The 23,819-nt window shown below is 43.6% G+C and overlaps 3 protein-coding genes across 10 annotated transcripts in view; 2 read left to right on the top strand and 1 right to left on the bottom strand.

Moving 5' to 3' along the window:
- Positions 1-3,906, top strand: part of si:dkey-5i3.5 (uncharacterized) — a 5,128-nt gene extending 1,222 nt beyond the window's left edge. For 2 of the 6 annotated variants that reach the window (XM_030365478.1, XM_030365474.1), the window contains exons 2-4: positions 803-1,058; positions 1,640-1,886; positions 2,221-3,906. In XM_030365478.1, the coding sequence (XP_030221338.1) occupies positions 831-1,058; positions 1,640-1,886; positions 2,221-2,582 (837 nt within the window). In that variant the 5' untranslated portion in view covers positions 803-830 and the 3' untranslated portion in view covers positions 2,583-3,906. The other 4 variants (XM_030365480.1, XM_030365476.1, XM_030365475.1 and 1 more) reach the window with 4 other exon arrangements.
- A 206-nt stretch (positions 3,907-4,112) lies between these two features.
- Positions 4,113-21,085, top strand: rbm28 (RNA binding motif protein 28). 2 transcript variants are annotated; one of them, XM_030365472.1, is made up of 20 exons: positions 4,113-4,444; positions 4,540-4,686; positions 4,816-5,201; positions 5,325-5,400; positions 5,557-5,649; positions 5,825-5,887; positions 6,007-6,115; positions 6,792-7,012; positions 7,134-7,194; positions 7,808-7,917; positions 8,011-8,084; positions 8,324-8,459; positions 8,716-8,780; positions 9,332-9,490; positions 9,778-9,927; positions 10,125-10,199; positions 10,468-10,801; positions 11,448-11,574; positions 11,781-11,895; positions 17,621-18,042. In XM_030365472.1, exons 1-20 carry the CDS (start codon positions 4,327-4,329, stop codon positions 17,918-17,920), a joined length of 2,919 nt encoding a protein of 972 aa, XP_030221332.1. In that variant the 5' UTR covers positions 4,113-4,326; the 3' UTR covers positions 17,921-18,042. The 2 variants fall into 2 exon arrangements, with proteins under 2 accessions (XP_030221332.1, XP_030221333.1); XM_030365473.1 differs by lacking the exon at positions 17,621-18,042 and adding an exon at positions 20,709-21,085 and having other exon boundaries at positions 4,114-4,444.
- A 192-nt stretch (positions 21,086-21,277) lies between these two features.
- LOC115550447 (leptin) lies at positions 21,278-23,450 on the bottom strand. Of its 2 annotated transcripts, XM_030365482.1 has the most exons (3): positions 23,379-23,450; positions 22,527-22,728; positions 21,278-22,243 (listed from the first exon to the last, which is right to left on the bottom strand). In XM_030365482.1, the coding sequence occupies exons 2-3, from the start codon at positions 22,680-22,682 to the stop codon at positions 21,887-21,889; spliced, it is 513 nt and encodes a 170-aa protein (XP_030221342.1). In that variant the 5' UTR covers positions 22,683-22,728; positions 23,379-23,450; the 3' UTR covers positions 21,278-21,886. The 2 variants fall into 2 exon arrangements, with proteins under 2 accessions (XP_030221342.1, XP_030221341.1); XM_030365481.1 differs by lacking the exon at positions 23,379-23,450 and having other exon boundaries at positions 22,527-22,990.
- Between the last annotated feature and the right edge of the window lie 369 nt (positions 23,451-23,819).

Consider the following 23,819-nt stretch of genomic DNA (forward strand, 5'->3'; position numbering starts at 1 on the left):
ACCCGCATTTCACATGCAGATCATGTTTATAGTCTACAAGTGCCGAGGGAAATAATTAAAAACTACGATCAATGAAAAAGAATTGACCTCCGCTATAGATTGACGGTAAGTGTAAACATAGCGTATTTCACTTGTGCAAGCGGTTAAATGTCTGCTACAGTTCATGGTCGAGACTAAGGTCGAGAGGGATATTTCCTTACTTTGTATCTGTATGTAGAGTAGGCTACGCTATTTATTTATCTATTATTAATGATAGATTGTCCGTAGAATTGCAAGATTGGTGAGTTTATCTCCATCAAATCAGAGATCATGAACGACTTCTTCGTCACTTGTTTATCGCAACAACCAAGGCAACACATCGTTTTATCGCAGTTATTTCTGTCCATTACCTTCAGTCCATTACCTTTCCATTCAGGCATACTTTCTTTCATTCGTTTGCGTTGCGCATACGAATAGAAGACTATGCAGCTCTACTCTAAACTAATATTTGAGATCATTAAAATGCCTTATCAGTCATTCAATTTGTAAGAAAGGTCACAGTGATCTCATCATGATGTGAGAAAACAGTGTGCAGCTATTGTGCTTCACCGTACGTCACGTTCAAACGTTGGATCATTGTTTTATTGGCAGTAGGCTAGTTATATAGGCTTTAGGCCAGGTTGGTTGCTTTCTACTGAAGAATGCAAAGTGTTTGTTTCGCATTGTAAAATAACGCAAACAACTAAGTGTTCCATCAACAAACAATGCATTCTTGTTTGACCGGTACTCCATGGATTCTGCTTGCTTTCATGATGTTCTGCAGCCACCTCCTATCTCAAATCTCCGTCACAATGCTGAGAAGGGGGGTTATCACCCAGAGCGTCTGTAAGAATGTCACCCTCTACCTCAACCAAGCTGGGCTGTCGCCTGCCTCTAGCGCGCAGACCCCTGCGGACCCTCTACCCACCAAGCCCCTGTTATTGATGCTCCCATGGCTGGGCTCTCGACCTCATGCTGTTGCCAAGTACTGCGAAACATACTTCCGCCTGGGCTTTGACGTGCTGATGGTGCAGAGCAATGTAAGAAATACGAACGAATGGTTAATAACGCTCACCGCAGACAGCTCTGCCTATATAAGTTAATAAGTTAAATAAGTTGCTTTATTGCCATGATTAAGTTTAAAAAATACTTCAGAGGTCAAATAAGATATGGGGTGTCACAGCAGAAAAGTAAACTACTTTTAGTATCTCACTATGATCATTATGATTTTGATTCCAAGATTTGTTTAAATTCTCAATCTAATATCAATTCTTAATCCAGTACAAGAGAGGCTCCAATCCGCTATTCATAAGAAAGGCGGATCATATTTAGGGTAGGATGATGTAGTTATTATATTTAAAAATGTATATGAACTGATAAGAATATTGTAAGCAACAAAGGCAAACGTTTGTTGCCTTTGTTGTTTGACTCTCTCTGTCACTGTTTTCTCTCTCACTCACTCACTCACTCACTCACTCACTCACTCACTCACTCTCTCTCTCTCTCTCTCTCTCTCTCTCTCTCTCTCTCTCTCTCTCTCTCTCTCTCTCTCTCTGTCTCTGTCTCTGTCTCTCTCTGTCTCTGTCTCTGTCTCTGTCTCTCTGTCTCTGTCTCTGTCCAGGTGACAGATTTCCTCTGGCCACGGTGGGGATTGGAAAACACTGAGAGGCTATTGGATCTGCTGCATACTGATCGCTTTGTGTCGCGCCCACTACTGGTGCACGCCTTCTCCATTGGCTGTTACACTTTCTCTCAGATGCTGGTGCACGTTTCCCAAAATCCAGAGAAATACGAGGCCTTCCCTGGCAGGATTAAAGGTCATGTTTACGACAGCGCTGTAGTGGGATCAGTGGAGAAGATGGCTAAAGGTTAGCATGTTCAAAAAACAAATGACACTTGAGCTCAGTAACGCTCTATAGTATATTTTATTGATGCGTTTACTTATTAAAGGAGAATGTAATTGAGAATGGGCTTCTTTCCAATACAAGATGGTATCGCTTCACCATTGGACCGTTGACATCATTGGTCCGCAATTAGCGATCTCCAAACCGGACCAATGACGGCAACGGAAGTTAGTCTGTGATTCTTTTGACAATACTTTGACAATCTTTTATATTAGGAAATAGACGGCGGTTTGAGCTTGATTATTATTATTTTTTCTTATTTATGTTTTCTTTCTCCCTGCTGTTACTGTTTCTCCAGGTTTAGGCATAACCGTGTTCCCCCACTGCGAGAAGTTGGTGACCAAAGCAAGCCTTTTATACTTCAGCGCCTTCAAGCGCCAAACGGTGGATCACTTCAACAGGGGCATCGAGGTGTTCAAGAGCACGCCGGTGCGGGCTCCCGTCCTGTTCTTCTTCTGTGAAAACGACCCGCTGAGTGACCACTTGGCCGTGGAAGAAGTACTGGACTTGTGGCGCAAGCGTGGCATGGACGTGACGGGCAAGAGCTGGGAGGATTCGACCCACGCAGGCCACCTCAGGAGGCATCCTCAGGAATACCAGCTGGTTCTCGACAACTTCCTGTACTCTCTCAAGCTCAGCGCCCTGCAGTCCAGGATGTAGTCCAGGATGTAGTCCAGGATGTATTACAGGATGTAGTCCAGGATGTAGCTCTGTGTGGACGTTTTGGAGCTCCGACAGCAACAGGGTTGTCTGTATTTTTTTGCCCCAATAAATACCAACTATCTTTCATGGCATGTTCTTGAAAGAAGAATATGCATTTGCAAAAGTCTGTTTAGAGGTTACTTAAATAAATGTAGTGGTGACTAACAGCCACGAAGTGTGATCATGTCCATTTTCTAGAGGGGTTTCCTGTGTCTACTTTTTTAGAGGAACATCCCTTTTGTATGCAAAAGCTTGCTGTGGCTCTCCGGTCTGGCAAATAGGATTTTTTTGGGTTGGGCATTCATGTGATGGCCTTAACCAAAAATATTTTTAATAGGAACTGTTGTAAATGTACTGTTTCTTAATGCTACTTGTTTACTTTCTTTGTTTTCAAGGCCTATGTGTTTTGTTTTTTAATTTTTTTGGTTTATAACCCTTGAAAACTAAACAAGCGGGTCCAGCCCTTTTCATAAATGGGTTATTAATATATTTGGTACTATGTCAAGAATTTAGCAGAATGTAAGTCCATGCTAGGTCCTCCCCTGGCCTGCTATAGGGAGCCACTGCAATAAAATATCGGCTATTGACATTGTCTCTAATGTTATATGATCATTTAATTGCTTGTCATTTGCATACAAAATATAATATATATTTAAGAATATTGTGATTGACACGATTGCTTTTAAGATATCCCATTTGACGGACAGAAAATACTTGTTGTGCTACCAGACATTGGTATTGATGTATTCCATTTTAACCGTCTTCATCATGATTGACCTGACATGACTGAGTCATCCGTTCAATTACATTATTACTTTAAAAATGCATTTCTATGAAACTAATTCTTGAGCTTGCAAAATGAGTGGGGTACCAAAGGATAAAGGATTATCTCGGAATGGTAACTTTGTAGAGAGAGAGAGAGTGAGAGAGAGAGAGAGAGAGAGAGAGAGAGAGAGAGAGAGAGAGAGAGATAGAAAAAAAACAGTGAGTGAGGGAGAGTGAGAGCCAACTGGAAGTTGTTGTGGATGGTTCCCATATCGAAATAAATAAAACAATGACCCTCAATTCCAATCAGCTTCACTCAGTGCTGGGATATTCCCAAATATTTGGAACCACTCATAATCCTAAAAGAGACCTAGAGGATATGTAATTGTATCGATAAGGGGTGAATGATATAAAGAAGACTCCTGTGTAAGAGTTATGGGTGTTGGGGAAAAAGTCGAAGTTCATGTCAAAATAGCTTCCAAATTCCAAAATACAATATAATAAAACAAATGTCCCTTTAGTTTTATGTTTTCCTTTGTGTGTTTGCATTATTTCCATGGATTAATAGTTACCTGTTACCTGTCCTCCAAATGCCTCGTGGCCCATAGGGCCTTAATAGTAGTGTAATAATATTTTTATAAAATCCATGACTGCTAGGGCTGTAAAGAGTGGATTTAGATTCCCCCACTAGGGACAGTAGTGAGAAGTTTAGAGCGACTGTCCGATGACTTCCGCTTTCATTTCAAGATGGCTGCTCCCACATGTAAACATGCGATGTGTCTCCGGGTTGGCATGCTGGAATTATAAGTTCGTTTTAGAAAGGTGCTTGTTTATACCATATGCGGTAGAAGGAAAAGTTATATTTAAGGTCGTAGAGTCTGTTTCTAAATTCATACCTTGTAGTCAATAGCTCGTGGTACCAACACCGTTTTCCATCATGGGTAGCCATACGTTGTTCGTCAAATCTTTGCCCGATTCGGCGTCAAATGAACGTCTTACAGAGATCTTTTCCGAGATCGGACCTGTAAAGCATTGCTTCGTTGTCAACGAAAAGGGTAGGTTCGAATATTGAATATCTAAAGGTACTGAATTGATAATAAATACCATTGATAACCAATGATTTATGTGATATGTTTGATACTTGCATCAGGGACTAAACAATGTCGGGGATTTGGATACGTCATGTACGCCATGGAGGACGATGCACTACAAGCATTGAAAGAAGTCAAAAGTTACGACGGGAAAAGGATATCTGTGTCAATTGCAAAGAAGAAGAAACACGATAAAAAGAGGCCAGGTATAGGAATTATTTTCCAACAGATTGTGAGCAATCGAGCGCAATATGTTACAGAATACAATAGTGTCGTTTCTATACAGAGTTGGAGTAAATCAATCATTCTACTTTCTGCAATTCCCTTTCCCGTAGTTCCCAAAGGACCACCTCCGAAAGAGGGGGAAGAGAAAGAGGGACCCCCAAAAGAGACGCAGAAGAAACCCCTGAAAGAGGGACCCCCAAAAGAGACGCAGAAGAAACCCCTGAAAATAGAACCCCCAAAAGAGACCCCAAAGAAAGCCCCGAAAGAGCGACCAGCGAAACCCCTGGCAGAGGCACCCCCAAAACAGGGACCCCCAAAAGAGCAACCACAGAAATGCGGGAAAGAGGAATCCCCGAAAGAGGGAACCCCGAAACAGCAACAACCGAAAGAGGAAGCCCCCAAAGCTCAACCTCCAAAGGAAGAGGAGCCCACATTTAAAGGCATTCGAAAAAGTGCACTGAAATCCAAACTCATCATCAGAAATATCAGTTTTAAGGTATGTTCTTTTTTGTCCTCTTTTTTTGTCCTTTTGTCCTGAGGTGTTATTAGAGAACCCAAAAACATGATTGCGCCCATGTGTCCATCTTCTATTCGTAACCTTTTGTGTGTTCTGTCAAAGTGCTCCGAAGATGATCTGAAGCAGACTTTTTCCGCATTTGGGGAAGTTCTCGAAACCAAAATCCCTCTGAAAGCTGGTAAAAATAAATCATATTTACTTATTAATAAAATATTTTCAAAACAATTTGCAAGTTAACTAAGCAACACATTTAAAGGCTGATACATGTACTTTTCTTTCTCTTTCCTGTGCAATTTCATCCACATTCATAACCAACATTCATTGGTATTAACAGATGGAAAGATGCGTGGTTTTGGATTTGTCCTGTTCAAAAATATGTCGGGAGCAGGGAAAGCCCTCAAAGCTATGAACATGAAGGAGATAAAAGGTAAGTCCTAATGCTTGCTCAACAAATGTACAGACACAGTGCTTATATGCTGCAACAGGAGCGATTGTACTATATTTAATATCCTGATCATTACATTAACCACAGGCACCTGGTTTGGGGTGATTTGATGAGTTTGCGAATGCACAATAATGTCCAACCCATATTTATCCCCCAGGGCGTCAGGTAGCGGTGGACTGGGCCATACCGAAGGATAAGTTCCTCGCCACCCAACCAGAAGGTAAGTCTTGCTCGATGACAATAAACCTTCGCTTGTAATGAACCACAAACTAGTGTGTGTAGAAACGGGGACCACCGTCTATAAATCAATCTGGGTGACTGATGACCCATTTCCTTCAGTTCCTAAGAAAAAGGAAGATCCGGTGAAAGACGAACCGGAGAAAGACGAAGCGGAGAGCGCCTCTGAGGACGAGGGCGGCACGGAGAAGCAAGCGGCGCCCAAGAAAGGGTATGAACTCCCAAGAGCAGCCTCCTACTTTGGCGGTGTGGCCTAAACTATGCTTCTAAAGCTAGGCCACTCGGCCTAGCTTTAGAAGCATTGGTTGTAGAGCTGAACGAATTGGGGAAATAATCTAATTGTGATTATTCCGACCAATATTGCGATTTAGTATGCAATCAGTCATTCCTTAGTATGACCAACACAAGTTTGGAAGCAGTCAACATTTAAAAAGCTCTTTCCTTTAGGCCAGGCCTATGTGTTGAAAAATAAATATTGACATTACTGATCTCCAGACAGTATAAGTAAGAAATCACCCAAAAAGAAAATAATCTCGCCTTTGCGATTTGCATGTCGCGTTCTATTACATACCGTGTCGGGTTTGAATTCGATTAATCGTTCATCACTAATTGGTTGTCGTATTTGTTGAAATTCTCTTTACACCCCGATCGCAATCTATGAATCAAAGGCTCAGATGAACCAAAGGAAAAAGTCTGGTTTCTGTTGCATTCGCAGGCCCGTTCAACTTCTTTGGACCGATTTGTTGGTCCAATGGCTTATTTGTCTGTCTTGAGTATACCAAAAGCTAAGCTTTAAAAATCTAGCTTACTCTTGCTACCTTCTCTAAATTGTAGACACTATTAAATATGTAAAGCCGACCCCCCCTGTGTCCCTTTTCCTTCCACAGAGCCCTCTCCAAAAAGGCTGCAAAGCAGCTGAAGGAGGCCTCTTCAGACGATGAAGAGGATAGTGACAATGGAGAAGAGAGTGAGGAGGAGGCAGATGAGGAGGATGGCGGGTCTCAAGAGAGTGGAGATGAGGATGATGACAACAGTAGCTTCGATAGTGACGAGGAGGATTATGAGGATGACGATGATGAAGATGATGATGACAGCGATGATGATCTAGGTAGGTTGGTTGGTGTCGATGTGTCTTTCTCCTAGCATATCTACAGTTTCTTACAATTAAACATTTCCTTTTTGTTTCTGTCCTGTTATTTTGTCCACACTGTGTTCTCTCTGTCGTCCAGATCGTAAGCCGAGGAAACCCCTCCCTTCAGATGTGAACGAGGGCAGAACGATCTTCATCAGGTTGGTGATCCTCACTGTTCTGCTTTCACTGTCCACGTTACGTCTCACCAAGCAGTTCCCAAAGCTCATCCGTTTCAGATCAGGATTAAGTTTTGGGATTAAAAAATTCTTCTCACAAATCTGATTCCATCGGCACTGTTTGGTCCTGACCCTTAAGGTCCTGGTTCATAAGGGTCTTAAAACATCAAGGCCTAATGAATCCAACAACGTATCCCCTTTTTGGGCAACCTGGATGTTGCCCTAATGGGCTGATTATGGTTCCACATGGACGCAAAGCAAGGGGGTTACGGACCCCTAACGTCCTTGCGGACCCTCCTTGCGTGCACCCCAAGGGCCTGACGTGCGCCTCCCAGAGATGTGAACCTTCCGTCGAGGCGACGCAGCAGCGGGGGCTGTGATTGGTCCGCTTACTATAAACCAGACTCAGAACCATATAGGTTCACGACTGCGTCGAAGCGTCTTCGTGGTCGTTGCGTAACGTGGAACCATAATCAGCCCTTAACTGTGAATAAGTCGCTGTGGTATTACGACCGTGCTGTAGGGCTTCTTGTTCAGTCAGCCTGATTTCTCCCCCCCCTCGTCCCCTTTGTTCTCCTCCCCGGGGTGCTGGCAGGAACCTCTCCTTCGACACTGAGGAGGAAGCTCTGGAGGAGGCGCTCTTGCGTTTCGGGGAACTGAACTACATCAAGATAGTTCTTCACCCAGACACGGACCATTCCAAAGGTACGGAACCAATGGGGACATAATAACAAACAGCTTGGTGTTGGTGTTGGAAAACGCTTAATAGGAGCTTTTGTTTGTCTTTGTCTTCACCAGGTTGTGCATTTGCCCAGTTTAAACGTAAAGAATCTGCGGAAAAGTGCATTGCAATGACCCAAGATGATGCAGAGGTAAGCTGTTGTCGTATGAATGAATGAATGAATTAATTCATGACTGTATTTGAGCTTACTGCGCTGCTCAAAGGGCACTATCTATCTTTCTCTGATCTACCCAGTTCAAACTATAAGCTTTTTAAAGTCAATACGTGTAACCCAGATTCAAACTCTGGAATTGCGATCAATACAGACTGCCTCACACGGCTTACATGTGTTTCACCTCGTTTGAATCCTATTGGTTGTCCCTTTTTAAGAATGGCGGCGTCCGCGTCGACGGCCGGAGGCTGATCGTCTCAGCGGCGGTGAGCCGGGAGAGTGCAGCCCAACTCAAAGACAAGAAGGTGAAGGTGGAGACCGGGGCCAGGAACCTCTACCTAGCGAGAGAAGGATGTAAGTGGGGTTGAAACACTGATTCGCAATTCCCAAATTTCTCCGCCATGATTTTCCCACGTTTACAGAACTCCCAGTGTAAACAGAACGTACTCGGCTGACTTGGCTTGTGTTTTTGAGACTCTTATCGTTGGGACATTTTGGTGTTTCACAACAGTCAATACTGTATCCGGATATATACACACTGTGTATTTGTATGCTATTTGAGTAGACCAGAAGGCCCTTGGATTTATATTTGCTCTGTTGCCTTTTCTAGTAATTCGTGCTGGAACCAAGGCTGCAGAGGGAGTGCCTGAAGCAGACATGGTCAAACGAACCCGGGTACGTGTTCCTTGGCGTTCCCTCACTTGTTGCTACAGAGACGATTGTACAGCAATGTCATTATTTTAGTCTATGCTACTTCCGATGACATGTTTCAAGCTAACAACAATTATGAATGGTTTCTTCTCCACATAATGGATAACACCTTATAAGGTTTTATGAGTTTGTAGACGAGTTAAAGACCAGAAACATGGCCATCTTGCCATTTCCGCCAAAGCCAAGAGAGACGAAAGGTTTACCTGGGTAAACTAGAACCTGTATGCGTGGCTTATTTACCATCTGCCCACTTCCAATATAAACTGAATTCTTGCCTGAGTTCGAAGGAAGCTTCATAAACCACCTCCAGAACGCAAGCTGGTTTACCTTGTGTCTCAGTTAGAATAAACCACGTGTTGAACATTTACCACTCTCCGAGTCATACCTAGCCCGAGATGACCATACCACAAAGGATCTAAATAGTTTTTCATCAACCGTACAAACATATTATATTGGAGCCCTTCTCCCTGTTACCCATGCTGCATTAACTGATCTGTGTCCCGATGCCCTTTCAGTTTGAGGAGGTTAAGAGAACCAAGCTCCGAGACATTAATGTGTACGTGTCGAAGACTCGACTCTGTGTCCATAACCTACCCAAGTCGGTGGACAATACAAAACTGAAGGACATCTGTTTTCAAGCTTTAAGCAGAGCAAGAGGAGTTCGCATCCCCGAGGTGAGAAACATAGATGGTATGGATGGGTTGATAGACCTTAAAAATGAAAAAAATGGGTCAGTGGGCATATTAAAAAGCTCCCTTTTTAGATATATATTTTTTAAATTGTATACAGAACAAAGTGATGTCCCCCTTAGGAAACAGTCCATGGACGTCCTTATCATTTACAGTTATTTGATTTAGTTAATATTATGATTTGGACTTGAGTGTGTGGTCTATGCGTTGAACGGCCTTTCCTGACTCCAAGTCCTTTGCGTTGACGTGGTTCTTACTCTTCCTCTCCCTAGTGCAGGGTGATGTATGACAGGAAACCAGAGAAGGGCAAGGCCATGGGCCTGTCTCTAGGATACGGCTTTGTCGAGTTCCAGTGCCCAGACCACGCTCTCAGCACCCTCCGCCACCTCAACAACAACCCGGACATCTTCGGCCCCACCAAGGTAGGCTTTGTGCATGAAGCTCTTCTACAACCGTAGCTTATAGGAGGAGCCAGCTTCCTGCTCTGTCAATATGACTTGACATTGACACAGCTCAATAGTTGGCCAAGTTCCGTTTAATGCCGTGTGTTGTCTGAAATTATTTGTTTAGGCAGGCTGTTCGTGGAACTAACAGTTTTCCTTTCTGGGTCGTGCTACAGAGACCTATCGTCGAATTTTCCCTGGAGGACGGAAGGAAACTGAAATTAAAGGAAGCAAGACAACTTAAAAACAAGGTGCGTTTGGAGCATTGACTTGGGATTTCCTTTGATGCCGCCTGACAATCGAGCCAACGGCTGCGCTTGCTAGCCCATAAGAGCACACATTTTCAGCTTTCTAAGTTAATTCATTCCATGCGCCAAACGTCACATCTTCACACCACGTATTGCCCAATGTAATGTTTGGATTTAGCTTTCCTGTCACCTCTTCACATGATCATAACCCGGTAACGGAGTAGCCATGCCACTGTGCTAGTAGGTAAGATAATCCCTCCCTCCTTTCCAGGAACACTTCAAAAACGGACCTCGTAAAGGTGGAGTGAAGATTCAGTTCAAATCACAACCAGGAAGTGGAGAGAAGATTCAGCCCAAACCGGGAGTTGCAGTGAAGATTCAGCCCAAACCGGGAGTTGCAGTGAAGATTGAGCCCAAACCGGAAGTTGCAGTGACGATTGAGCTACAACCTGGTGATGCAGTGAAGGTTCAACCCCAACCTGGTGATGCAGTGAAGGTTCAACCAAAGACTGGATGTGTGGTGAAGTTTAAGACGGAACCTGGAGCTGCAGCTAGCCTGCAGCCGGCCGGCCAGAACAACACAGTGCAAGCCAAACGGAAAATGGGTATGACTTCTTTAGTGGTTCTGTACCATAGAAATCTCAAAGGCACCCAAAGGGCTTAACATACCGATCATTTTTCATTGTGGGTCCAGAAGGGGAGTTCACTGGGGGATAGCATTGGCTTTCAGTTTGCTGCTCCCATTGACATGCAGAGTTACAGTAGCCTAGCTCCTGTTCACGGGATGGGAATACACTTAAACACATTTCCAAAGGCTTCCAATGTGTGCCAGTTACAACACAACGACATTGTAGTTGGTCTACAAACACACAGATTATTCTACATTATTTTCGGGTCTGTGATTTTACGCTACCCATAATGCACCACTGACTGGTTACTACGCAAAGACATTCCAGCCAGAAGCAGCCCATAATATAATCGAACCAGCGCCAGAAATGGGGCCGAATTATCTACGCTACACTACAAGACTACGGCAGTTTCTAGATATGTCGTCGTTGCCCCTTTATTTGAGAAAAAAAGTCGGTTGTAATCGGCGTCTTTTTGGCAGATGTTGATTATTTTCAAAAAGGCTATAATCGGCCGATTAAATCGGCCGGCCGATAAATCGGTCGGGCCCTAGTCGGCGTGCATGTGGGCCGATGTTGAAGCATTAAAATGGGCTGACTATCTGTGATCCACCTCATGACTCAGATACTCCTGAAGCCAAGCACTTCTCTGGATTCCTGACCAAGCCGGAGGTGGAATACGTAGAACTGGAGGACGGAAAGAAGAAGCGGAAGACTCTGCCCTTCCCGTCACACAGGGGGCCTAAGATCAGGTACCTTCAATTCGTGTCTCCGTCGAGGAACCATTCCTTTCAAATTGTGATCCAACCTCTGAAATGTAACATTTAAGCTCATAAAAGAATTTGATGCTTCCTTATAGGAAAACCAAACATTCGTGTTTTGAGCTGGTCTAGCACTATCAGATTTTTAAGAAACCGTTTGGGATCCTCTCACTGAATTATTATTTCTTTCTGTGCAGGCTGCGTGATAAAGGTAAACAGCAGGCTCCTCCCAAGAAACCTAAAGGTCACACCAGCAGGAAGGACCGCCAGGCTCCTTCGATGGTACAGAAACCCCCACAGTCCAGGCCACAGGTAACGCTACCAAACACCCCCCCCCCCATAGTCCGACTACATTTAACCGGTTATCAAACACCCACACTGTCAGACTACAGCCAACAGGTTTACAAACACCCACACAGCAAGGCCAAAGGGAGCATGGTCCCTAACAGCCAGGCCAAAGGGAACATGGTCCCTAACAGCCACACAGCTGGGCCAAAGGGAACATGGTCCCTAACAGCCAGGCCAAAGGGAACATGGTCCATAACACCCACACAGCTGGGCCAAAGGGAACATGGTCCCTAACAGCCAGGCCAAAGGGAACATGGTCCATAACACCCACACAGCTGGGCCAAAGGGAACATGGTCCCTAACAGCCGGGCCAAAGGGAACATGGTCCCTAACAGCCGGGCCAAAGGGAACATGGTCCCTAACAGCCAGGCCAAAGGGAGCATGGTCCCTAACAGCCAGGCCAAAAGGAACATGGTCCCTAACAGCCACACAGCTGGGCCAAAGGGAACATGGTCCCTAACAGCCAGGCCAAAGGGAACATGGTCCATAACACCCACACAGCTGGGCCAAAGAGAACATGGTCCCTAACAGCCAGGCCAAAGGGAACATGGTCCATAACACCCACACAGCTGGGCCAAAGGGAGCATAGTCCCTAACAGCCAGGCCAAAGGGAACATGGTCCCTAACAGCCAGGCCAAAGGGAACATGGTCCGTAACACCCACACAGCTGGGCCAAAGGGTACATGGTCCCTAACACACACACAGCTGGGCCAAAGGGAGCATGGTCCCAAACACCCACACAGCTCGGCCAAAGGGAACATGGTTCTAGGGATGCACTAGAGTGGAGGTAGATCCCTGACCCCCCCCAGAGTGTCGAGGTGTCCCTGAGCATGGCGTCTCACCCTAACTGCTAGCGATAACTGGGCGGTCGCACTGCACGGCGCACTCAGCCGCGCTGAGGGTTAGGGTTAGGGTTGTTTATGAATGGGTGAAAGCTGTGAGTGACCACTATGGAAGTAAATCTGTGCCATCGGGTTTAGAAAATAAAAACACATTGAATTATAAGCACTGAATATTTATACATTGAAATAACCTATCTGAATTGTTTGCCTCTGAATTTAACTCTTTACATTTTCAATATATCATATTCACCTTTATTTTTCAATGTTAAAAAATTCAACGTTAAAATATTCAACTCAAATATTTTCAACGTCCCAAAATTCAGTCCGCCAAAGTCACCATCAAAATTCAATGTACGAAAATCAGTGTTAACATCCGGGGACCCAAGAAAGAGCAATCGATCCTAGATCGCGGTCAAACGAGTGGGCGCGTCGTTGGATACCTGACTCTCTCACGCGGGAAGGCAAAACAGATTTAGCCATGTCCAACGGCAACAGCAGCAGTAACATTTCTTCGGTGAGTACATTTTTCTATATATATATATGCCATTAGGATTAGGGATGTTAAACGACTCGTTTTCTGTGAGTCGACGTGTAGGAGGCATAAATCGAAAAATCGATCGATTTTTTTCTCTTTTTTTCGGCCCGCGGCTGCAGCAGTTGCAGAGCTCAAAGGATCTGCGCATTCCTTTAAGACAGCGGCCCAGTTGGCCCACCCGTCCTATTTTAAAGGTTGCTATCAGGAGCACACCAATAATGCATTTTTTTTATGAAGTTAAGTTGATATAAAAATGATGATAAACAAAATATCAAAGAGCAGGATTGTGAACCTGTAAATTCCCAATAGGCATAATGTGTCGGCGTTGTTTTAATTAGGAACAGCAGTTGATGATGCGCGCCTCCTCTTTGCAACGAAATTGTTTAAGTCGGACATAAAACCATTTAATTTAACAGAGGCTACACCCACTAAAACAGATATTTTCGTTTTTAAATAAATATTTGTAAACGAAAATTCATGTTTTGGTGTATTTTGGCAGAGGTATTTTTGCAATCCTTGAGAAGGTGCACCTGGAGACTGTGGGCGCACTCCTGTCTGCATGCTGCGCTCACTGATTGAGACTCCGACCCACCTGGAGACTGTGGGCGCACTCCTGTCTGCATGCTGCGCTCACTGACTGACTGTGGGCGCACTCCTGTCTGCATGCTGCGCTCACTGATTGAGACTGTGGGCGCACTCCTGTCTGCATGCTGCGCTCACTGATTGAGACTCCGACCCAGTCGCTGAAAAAGTGAACGGTCACCGTCACGTACGACTCAGTCGTCAAAGCTGTCCAGGCATCAGTGGTGATGGCAACTTTGTCAGCTGAGGACAGGATCTCGCGGAGGGAGGCTGCTGCTTCGCCGTACATTTTCTCCAGCCTCACAGTCATCGTTTGGCGACATGGCACTGTGTAGGTTGGCTCGAGAAATGAAATAAGATTGCGTAACCCAGTCCCCTCTACTACGCTCATGGGCAGCATATCTCCGGCTATCATCTTAGCTAGCAACCCGCTGATTCTTTCAGCCCGGCGGCTATCACAGGATCTCACCGTAAAGTTTGCGATGCTGCCTTGCTGGCTGGAAGGCTTTGGGATGCCTCCTTGCCAGGTGATTCAACAACACGGTTGTGGACGAATGGTACGCAAACTTCATGAGGCATGATTTACACTGAACTGTTCTGTCATCAATCTTCATGAAACTATCCCACACCAGACTTTTGAGTGAAGATGCCATTGTCATGAAAGGACAAAGGAAGAGATCGCTCTTGGGAGACGTAGCGGTGTAGCAGAACAGAAGTGACCGTTAGAAAAACACAGCAGCTACGTCTCCCATTTGAAAGAAAAGAGAAGGATTTATTGAATTTTGATAAATTTTAATTGGTTATTTTGAAAGCAGAAATGGGTTACAATGTTTTGTAAAGGACATTGAAGCAGATTGTATGTAAAAAAAAAAAAAAGAAAAGTAAAAAAAACCCAGATTCATCGATTTCTATTTTTAGAGTCGTTTAGAGCACGAGTCGAGAATCGACCGTTGAGTCGACACATTCTTCACATCCCTAATTAGTATGGGTTGTTTCTGTAAGATTCAGCAATGGACAATACTAACGGACACTTGTACATAAGAAGGACGTCGAATTGAAAAATAAGGGTAGTTCGGAATTTTGGACATAGGGCTTATTCCCAAGTTAGCCTTGGTGTTCTTATCATTGGAGACTAGGCTAGCGCAAGTCAACGGGCATATTTTGATGCTGGTTTATAACGTCTTTATTGAAGATTTCAGGGGTACAGTTGTAACTGTCAGGTTTATAATATGTAGCGTGGGCGCCTCCCTCTTTTGTTTGGTTATACGAGATAACGTGGAGTGAAGAAGTGCCTGCTCTTCCGCTCGGCTAGAATAAACAGCAGTATACGATCGAAGTCTCCCTTTTTAATATGAGTTATTTTATTTAGTAACTGATTTGTTGTAGGCAGGAATCCCGGACTTTCCACCCTTGTATTAAATATATATAGTGCCATGGAGACCTGGCGTGGTATGGTCAAAAGCTTATAGTATACTAATGCCGCTTTTCCACTGCATGGTACCAGCTCGACTCGACTCGACTCAGCTCGCATTTTTTTGCGTTTCTACCGTGAAAACATGGTATCTGGTACCTGAAGTGGCTGCTTTTTTTAGTACCGCCTCGCTCTAGGTTCCAAGCGGCTGAGCCGATGCTAAAAGGTGACGTCGGCAGACGTCACCTTGGCCACTGATTGGCCAGAGAGTTTGACGTAGTCACGAGAGCGACATGGCAACCATGCTGGTAACAGCCATAGCAGCGCCGCAGCCAACATATTCCACTTCTTCAACATGCCAGCTAATAATAGTAACGTTATCGATGTCCTCCATTGTTGTTATGTGGGTTCTGTCCATGTGTGGGTTGCGTAGCTGTTGTTTGCGTCGCGTACAAAAATACGTCACGGCCCTTTCGCGCAGCCGACCCCGCCCATGTCTAGGAGGTACTATTTGCGGTGGAAAACGACCCGTGCTGCTACCGTGTCGAGTCGTGTCGAGTCGAGCTACATGTGCGGTGGAAAAGCGGCATTAAAGTACCGTGAGGAGAATCTCGCATGTTGCCTCCTTCATGCTAACCCTGACCTACACCATCGCACGATACACAGTATGTGAATAGACCAATTGCCTCTATCAAATAATGCTCCCACTGCAGAATCACGTTATGTTACACCACCACTCACCCCATGAACATTGTTTATGCTGTTTTATAACGTATATATTGAAGATTTCAGGGGTGCAGTATGTGCAATGTATGTAATGTAAAGAAAATAGCACTTCAAGAAAAAACATAAATAATCAATTAAACTAAATAAATAACTTCAACTACAAAAGTGTAGCAAGTATTGTTAAAACTTGTATTTGTGAATGGGATTATGCATGTGTGGGTTTATATATGCAATAGCTCATAATTATTCAAAATATCCAATAATACAAACATTTTATTTTGAGTTACGTTATTTCAATGCATAAATATTCATTGCTTAGAATTCAATGGGTTTTTATTTTCAAAATCCGATGGCACAGATTTACTTCCATAAGTGATGCACAACACTGCTTAGAGGGCTCAAAATGAACACTCGCCGAGTCGCCAAACTGGGTAAAGTAGTCTTAAGTTATTGAGTCCACCCGCCACTTTGGCTGGACACATCTTGTCCTTCAGCTGCAGAGAGCTGAGAGCAGTCAACAGTAGCCTATAGACACATTTTGAAATAAGCCATGGAAGAACTACTCCAAAAACATTCACAACAACCTATTTAATTTATCCTAAATTGTAGAAATATGTATACTAATTAATTGAATAGGCTGTGTTCAATGTATAAAGTTTGGTTTTAATTAAAAGGAATGTTCTAAAAATGTTTATCATTATTATAATAATTTTGTGTATAGATAAACAATATACAGAGATATAGATATTAATATTATTGTTCTATGGGGGGGGAAACAATTCTGAATCAGCAAAAGTTGCTATTGGCAGGTTAGGCTCTTGTCTAAATAAGTGCAGCCCTATTCATTTTTTCTACAATTATTACTGCACACAAGGATATAATATTGATTGTGAATCTCAAATGAGACCAAGATGACTTGCTCAAAGGTAATTAGAGTGAAATCCAAGGGTTAAGGTTATGCAAGTTTTCGATCACACTGTGTGCTACAAAATGTATTTTTATGCTACTGAATTTTTGTGCTTGCTGGCACCAGTGCTACCACTTCAAAAAAAATAAGCGAACAGCCCTGGATATGCATTTATAGTTCTTCCTTAATGTATTTTTTGTAGAGCTGTCAAGCGATTAAAATATTTAATCGTGATTAATCGCATTAATGTCATAGTTAACTCACGATTAATCGCAAATTATTTTTCTATGCTAAATATCCCTTGATTTTGTCCCATAATTCTTCTCATTTTAATTCTCTTATCAACATGGTGAAGTGCATCGGCTTGCCTTGTGCAAATGATTTTTTATTGATAACAACATTGGCATATACTGATCAAAACAGGACGATACAAAAAAAGAGCCTATAGTGCAATTAAACGACTGCTTTGAACAAATGTCATTTGAACATAGCAGTCAGGCTACTGCTTCTTTGTTTTGAGCCAAAGAAAAAAAAAAAAAGTTTTTTTTTTTTTAAATAAAATAATTGCGCTAATCGCACAATTGCGTTATTTTTAACGCTGTTACATTTGGTTTGCGTTAACGCCGTTAATAACGCGTTTAACTGACGGCTCTAATTTATTGTTTTTATATTCTTGCTTTTAACAGGATGATGAGTTGGATGACACTGCACAGGTCTGGAACACACACACCATCAGGCCATCGAACAACCTTAACCTCCCCAGCGGTCGGCCCAACGTGATGTTTGCATTACCTGAACTCTATGGGACAAGAGACTTCCTTTCCCAAAATGAATGTATCTTTCGCCAGACCGAAGCGTTTGATCCAGATCTATATGAACTAAGCAACATCCTTGTGGCTGATTCCAATCTCCCTCTAGCAACAGATCCATATCAGGCAGTGGATTTGTACATGCACCTCAGAGAGGCCATCAGGGCATCTGTGTAGGTCAGACGTGTTTAGTTGTGTCGAGCTTCGAAGTGGCAGGATTTTTTGGTCACATAAGTAATTCACCTTGCTGTCCTTTTCCTTTATAAGTTTCCTTTATGGCGCGTTTCCACTGCAGGGTGCGGAACGGATCGGATCGCAAAGGTGCGGGTCGGGTCGCGTTTCCACCGCCAAAAGTGGGCGTGACCCGGACTTTGCCGTACCCGTTCCGGCCCCATTCTCGGGACTCCTCCGTTGCGGTACCCAAAACGAGACCAGACGCCTGAAAGGGTCCCGTGAAATTCTAGCTACACCCCCCCTCCGTTGATTGGTCGACAGAATCCGGGTGACGCGGGGATAAAAACAAACAAACAGTAGCCTCGAGGTATTATTCTTTACAATTAACATGTCGCGTAAAAAGCTTGCTTGGGCGAACAAGGAGGTGGAGACGTTCGTCTGCATTCTTGGGGAGGAAGACGTTGTTTCCGATGTTTACGTAGCTGACGCGGCGATCGACATCCGGCCTACCACCAAGGGTACTGTCGGCAGTGGAAACGCGACCTCGGAACTGAGCTGGGCTATACCGCCCCCTCCCTACCGCACCTTTGCGATCCGATCCGTTCCGCACCCTGCAGTGGAAACGCGGCATTAAAGTCATAGCTCAACATCTCTAGCTTTTGGCAAATGTTATATTCCTTTAAACGATAGTTTAGAAACACAGAAATGAGGGGGGGCTTTATAGACAAAGCATGTAAAAAGTAAATCAAATGTGTATCAATTTCAGAACTTTACTTTAACAAATGTAGCACTTTTTTCAGTTACAATTGTATTTAACAAAAAAGGTAACTGGCTTCAGTAACTAAATGTGAATACTTATTCTGAGTCTTTCATGATAGAATATCATTGGATTTCAAATGTTGGGACCAATAAAATTGATGTATCTATCGAACTCTGAACTTCTGATGGCCAATCAGTACAAACATTGACATGTTACCGACAGAAAAGCATTTTGAAATTATTTGTGCATTTACAACCTGTAGTTTCAAATACTGAGAGAGGGGTTAAAAAACGACAACACAAGCTATTCATGTTTTTGTTGAGACTGGAACTTTTTGCTTACTGTAACTATATTGCTATCCCGTGTGTGGAACTCTGAATAAACAAAAAAATTGCCAAACAAGTTTGGTGCTGTTTCCTGATATTTTCAGGCCATATTTTTCACTGGCCACATTAGCTTGATGAAAAACGTAACAATGAATTAATAATTGTACTTGTTCAAGAACAATTGACTTAATTGTTCAAGAACAATTGACTGAATTGTTCTTGTAATCAGACTAGTATTACTTTTCATACCATGACAAGTTCCTGCAGTCTTCTTCTTAATGTCACATGATGTTGCTGTGGTGTCAAGACAGCTGATTGTCAACATCATGTGACATTTAGAAGAAGACTGCAGGAACATTAACAATCAAAACATGTCGGGGTATAAAAAGTAATACTAGTTGTATATTATGTACACTATTATTAACTAGTTAGTTTCGTCGTCTGAGACGTCTCACTATCCTCCGTGACACTCCTCTGGTATCGAGCTCTTTCAACAACAACGCACATCCTCTTTCCTCACACGCAGTCCATGCTCCCTGCATTTAGTGTACATCCATCGGTACCCGTGAAGCTGTCCAGAGTACTGCAGTTGGTCGCTAATAAAATCCACCAGGACCGACAGGTCAGAGTACGCCTTGCGGCGAGAGGGTCCCACTGTCCCCTATCTCGCAGTAACCTCTTCAGAGGTCTCTCACTTATGTGGAAGGCGTGCCTACTGGCAAGTATTGATTTGATGTCCGAATATTTGAGGCCAAGCTCAAAATAAGCGATGATAAATCTCCCAAGCTCTGTCGTTGTGGTTGTTAGTATTTCCCCTGACCCAGAAGTTAAATTCTGACCCGGAAGTTGGTTTTCGATATCTCGCAAACCAAATTATTAGTTTTCTCTCTGCTTTTTTTTTTTCAACCAAAATTATTTTTTTCCTCCAAGTCCTTTTTGGGGGCTCCGTACCATTACTGCCGCTGTTGCCGTTGGACATGGCTAAATCTGTTTTGCCTTCCCGCGTGAGAGTCAGGTATCCAACGAGAATGACGCGCCAACTCGTTTGACCGCGATCTAGCATCTAGGATCGATTGCTCTTTCTTGGGTCCCCGGATGTTAACACTGAATTTCGTACATTGAATTTTGATGGTGACTTTGGCGGACTGAATTTTAGGACGCTGAAAATATTTGAGTTGAATATTTTAACGTTCAATTTTTTAACGTTGAATTTTTTAACAATTGAAAAATAAAAGTGAATATGATATATTGAAAATGTAAAGAGTTAAATTCAGAGGCAAAAAATTCAGATAGGTTATTTCAATGCATAAATATTCAGTGCTTATAATTCAATGTGTTTTTATTTTCAAAACCCGATGGCACGGATATACTTCCATACACCACTGGTTAGAAAAAGTACTGAATAAAAGCCGTCCATTTCCATGAAAATCCTAGAAAACACAAGCTAGGCAACATACTTAAATTCAACCTTTTGTTTTAAAATCATGTGAAACGAGTCCTCGTGCACCAATAAAAACATAGATAGACTCAAACTGTCGATGTGGTGTGAGGGTCAAATTTCATTGATACAACATGCACAATTACTATTGATACAACATGCACAATCACTATTAAACAGTTAATACCATGTCATACCTTTTTCTGTTCTTTTTTTTATTGGTACACAAAAAAATCGTTCTGAGTAGGTTATTGTTTTGCTTTCCAGAGTGCGAAACCAGGCAAGAAGCCTTTCAGGAACCGAGAAGAGGACCGCTTCGACAGCATGGTGGAAAAATACAAGAACAAGATACTGGGAGGCGGCCAGAAGACAGCCGACATCAAAAGGAACAAGTGGTTCAGTTAGTCTTATGTCTCTGTTTGTCTGGAAGGAGGACGGTGAATAGTGCAAGGTCATTGCTTTTTATCTGTAGACCTTTTACATTTCATAAAAGTTAATGTCTTTCTTGATTTGATGCATTGAAGCTGGAGTGTGCTTGTTAATATTTTTCAGTATAATCCCATCGAATGGCAGCATACCTTTTGTAAAAACGTTTTGTGAGGTTGTTTTCTTTTTTAATTAAAGCTGTCTCAATACCCTCAGTATATACTCTCTTTTTATTTGATAGTGTGCAGGTCAAGCACACTTGCCATTACATAACATTACATGGTTCTGGCTAACAGTTCATAAAATGTTTGATTATAGAACAAGATCGAGGAATCATAACAATTTCTTCAGTCTCATTCATAAATAAAAAACATGCACAGTAATAGTAAACCACAAATGTATCAAACATCAATTTAATATATTGACCTATATTTATTTTAAATACAATTTAAAAGATACACATCACTTAACACTTACAATTATTAAGAAAAATATATATCTATATACATGACATTATTCGTTTTCCTGTTGCATATATAGGTGGGAAATAAATCGCTAAGTCTTAAGTCTTTTGAGGCAATGAAAATATAGGAGGCAGGTAAAGGCTTTTCTTGTCATAGAGTACATGGAAACACTTGGCTTGGCATGTTACAACCTGACGGCAGGCAAATGTGACTCATAACTGAGTTGGTAGTAAGTATATAAAGTGATTTGCTCAACGTATTTCCAAGCAAGGTTATTTTCTGTAAAAAATAACCTGGCTATTACCAGTTCGTAAACATTTCATTTGGAGAATATGAAAATCAATTGTTATTGCTACATGTACACCCTGCTGTAAAAAGTCTGCTTTTCTTGTTTTTTTCCATAAAAAATATATAAATACTAAAAAAACGTATTAAAACATTATTCTCTGAAAATTCGGTCCAGCATTATTAATATTGATTTGATCCACAAATCATAAATAAAACCATCGACCAATCGGACAGAGGCGCAGCAGGAAGAGCCCGCCCTCGGCTGCCTCAGCAGGCCCCCAGGAGGTCCAGGTGCTTCAGCAGCTGGACCAGGTAGTCCTTCAGCCCCACCACACCCTCCAGCCCCACCGTCTGGGGGTACTCCTTGTAGCCCTGGAGCCGGGCCAGCCGGCCCTGGGGGGCCTGCTTGGTCCGGGGGGGCCCGGCGCAGTGGCCGCTCCGCCAGTCCTCCAGGTAGCCCCTGAGCGAGGACACCTCCTGCCTCACCTGGGCCAGGCCCTCCAGCCTCTCGGAGATCACGCTCTCGTAGCCGTCCAGCACCAGGACCAGGGAGGCCAGGCCGTCCATGGGGTCCAAGGGGGGGCTGGCACTCAGGCTCTGGCTCCATTCCTCCAGGGACAGCCGCTGAAGGGGACAGGCTCCATGAGGGCTCCACCGGGACCAACTAGTGCATTCTTTTTTCAAATAGCGGGTAAATGCGGTCGCGTTGACCCCTCAACCCCTTCCCCCCATGTTTATTCCCTGCAGTTCTTTCATATTTCAGTTTTTTCTTTTATTAATTAATTATTATTCACCATCATTGTATTTTAAGCGAGTATAAGGGCTGATGTACTTTGAGCTGTTTGAGCCGGAAAGAATACAAAGAACACAAAGATAACTACAAGTGGAGCCGAATGGCTTCCCTTACCTTCAGGTACTGGTCCAGTCGGACCACCAGCTGCTCTGCGTTCATCTTGACGTTCGCCCTCAACGTCACGGACTCTCTGGAGGCGGGGTAGGCTCGGGCCGAGCTGAACCCCCCGAGCAGACAGAGGAGGAGAAGGGCCAGATGGGGGCGCGCCATATTCCCGATGTGTAGACTATGGAGTATAGAGAAGACCTTCGTTTTCCTAAAAGGAAGAAAAAGAAACCGACATCTTAGACCGAAGCAGGTCAATCATAACCCACCGGATGTCATTTCACAACTTTCATCGATATCCCGTCACGTATTTCATTGTAAAAGATACTGCTGGGTCAACGCCAGGATGAGTAATTCCCAACATTTGTTTATCCAAGTCAATATTGTCAGAGCAGAGGAGTCAAAGACAGCTGTGATTTCCTATGACGATGTGTAATCAGTACAAAGATCACTGCATGGCCAGAGAAGTCGCCGGGACTCCCCCTCCACCACAGCTATACACAAACATTATAAACACAACTCCAGTCATACCTGTCTCTGTGTGTGTGGATGATGGCTGGTTTAAGCGGCCTCACCTGGCCCAGATCGGACTGAGGGATGCTGGTCTCGGTGAGGCCGCTTAAACCGGCCGCCATCCACACAGCCATCCACAGTGTAACTTTACTGACCCGATAAATAATGGCAGGACCTCAATGTTAATGTTGTCCAAGCAACAGCACTAAGACAATAAACAACAGGCCCCACCAACGCAGATAGACTGGCCGAACAGGACTCATGCACATCAGGTTAAAACAAAGTTTTACACTTTAGAAACAAGTGTGTCAAGAAGAAGGAAGGATGAGGGCAGAGTGGGACTCTTACCGTGGCTCTGTCGGTCGGTGAGTCAGAGTGCCCGCTGCTGGAGCTCCATCAGGACCTCTTATAGTGCAGCAGCAGGGGTTGACTCATCACTTACTCACCTCTGCCTGGGACCCTATCGCCCCCTGGCCCACCCCCTCACCCCCCTCCCCCCTCACTCCACCCCCATCCCCCCCACCCCCCCCCCCCACCCCACAAGTGGGTGATTTATGACAGCAGATAAACATGTGCTGGTGGGTGTATAGATATTATTGTTTTCATGTTGGTATATTGTAGTGATTATAGTGACTACTGATTGTTGGACATAGTCTCCTTGTGTGAGCAAAAACAAAGAACTCACTCACTCACTCACTCACTCACTCACTCACTCACTCACTCACTCACTCACTCACTCACACCCAGTTTCAGTAAACATACACCTTTTTAAATGTGTTGTGTTATAAG

The sequence above is a fragment of the Gadus morhua genome, chromosome 9 (assembly GCF_902167405.1).
Source record: "Gadus morhua chromosome 9, gadMor3.0, whole genome shotgun sequence".
NCBI lineage: Eukaryota > Metazoa > Chordata > Actinopteri > Gadiformes > Gadidae > Gadus > Gadus morhua.

Coding starts and splice junctions, on each gene's coding strand:
- rbm28 (XM_030365472.1), top strand. CDS start 4,327: ATGGGTAGCCATACGTTGTTCGTCAAATCTTTGCCCGATTCGGCGTCA. Junction 5,888..6,006: donor CCTCGCCACCCAACCAGAAG/GTAAGTCTTGCT, acceptor CATTTCCTTCAG/TTCCTAAGAAAAAGGAAGAT. Junction 8,085..8,323: donor TGACCCAAGATGATGCAGAG/GTAAGCTGTTGT, acceptor TCCCTTTTTAAG/AATGGCGGCGTCCGCGTCGA.
- LOC115550447 (XM_030365482.1), bottom strand. CDS start 22,682: ATGGCGCGCCCCCATCTGGCCCTTCTCCTCCTCTGTCTGCTCGGGGGG. Junction 22,244..22,526: donor GACTGGACCAGTACCTGAAG/GTAAGGGAAGCC, acceptor TGTCCCCTTCAG/CGGCTGTCCCTGGAGGAATG.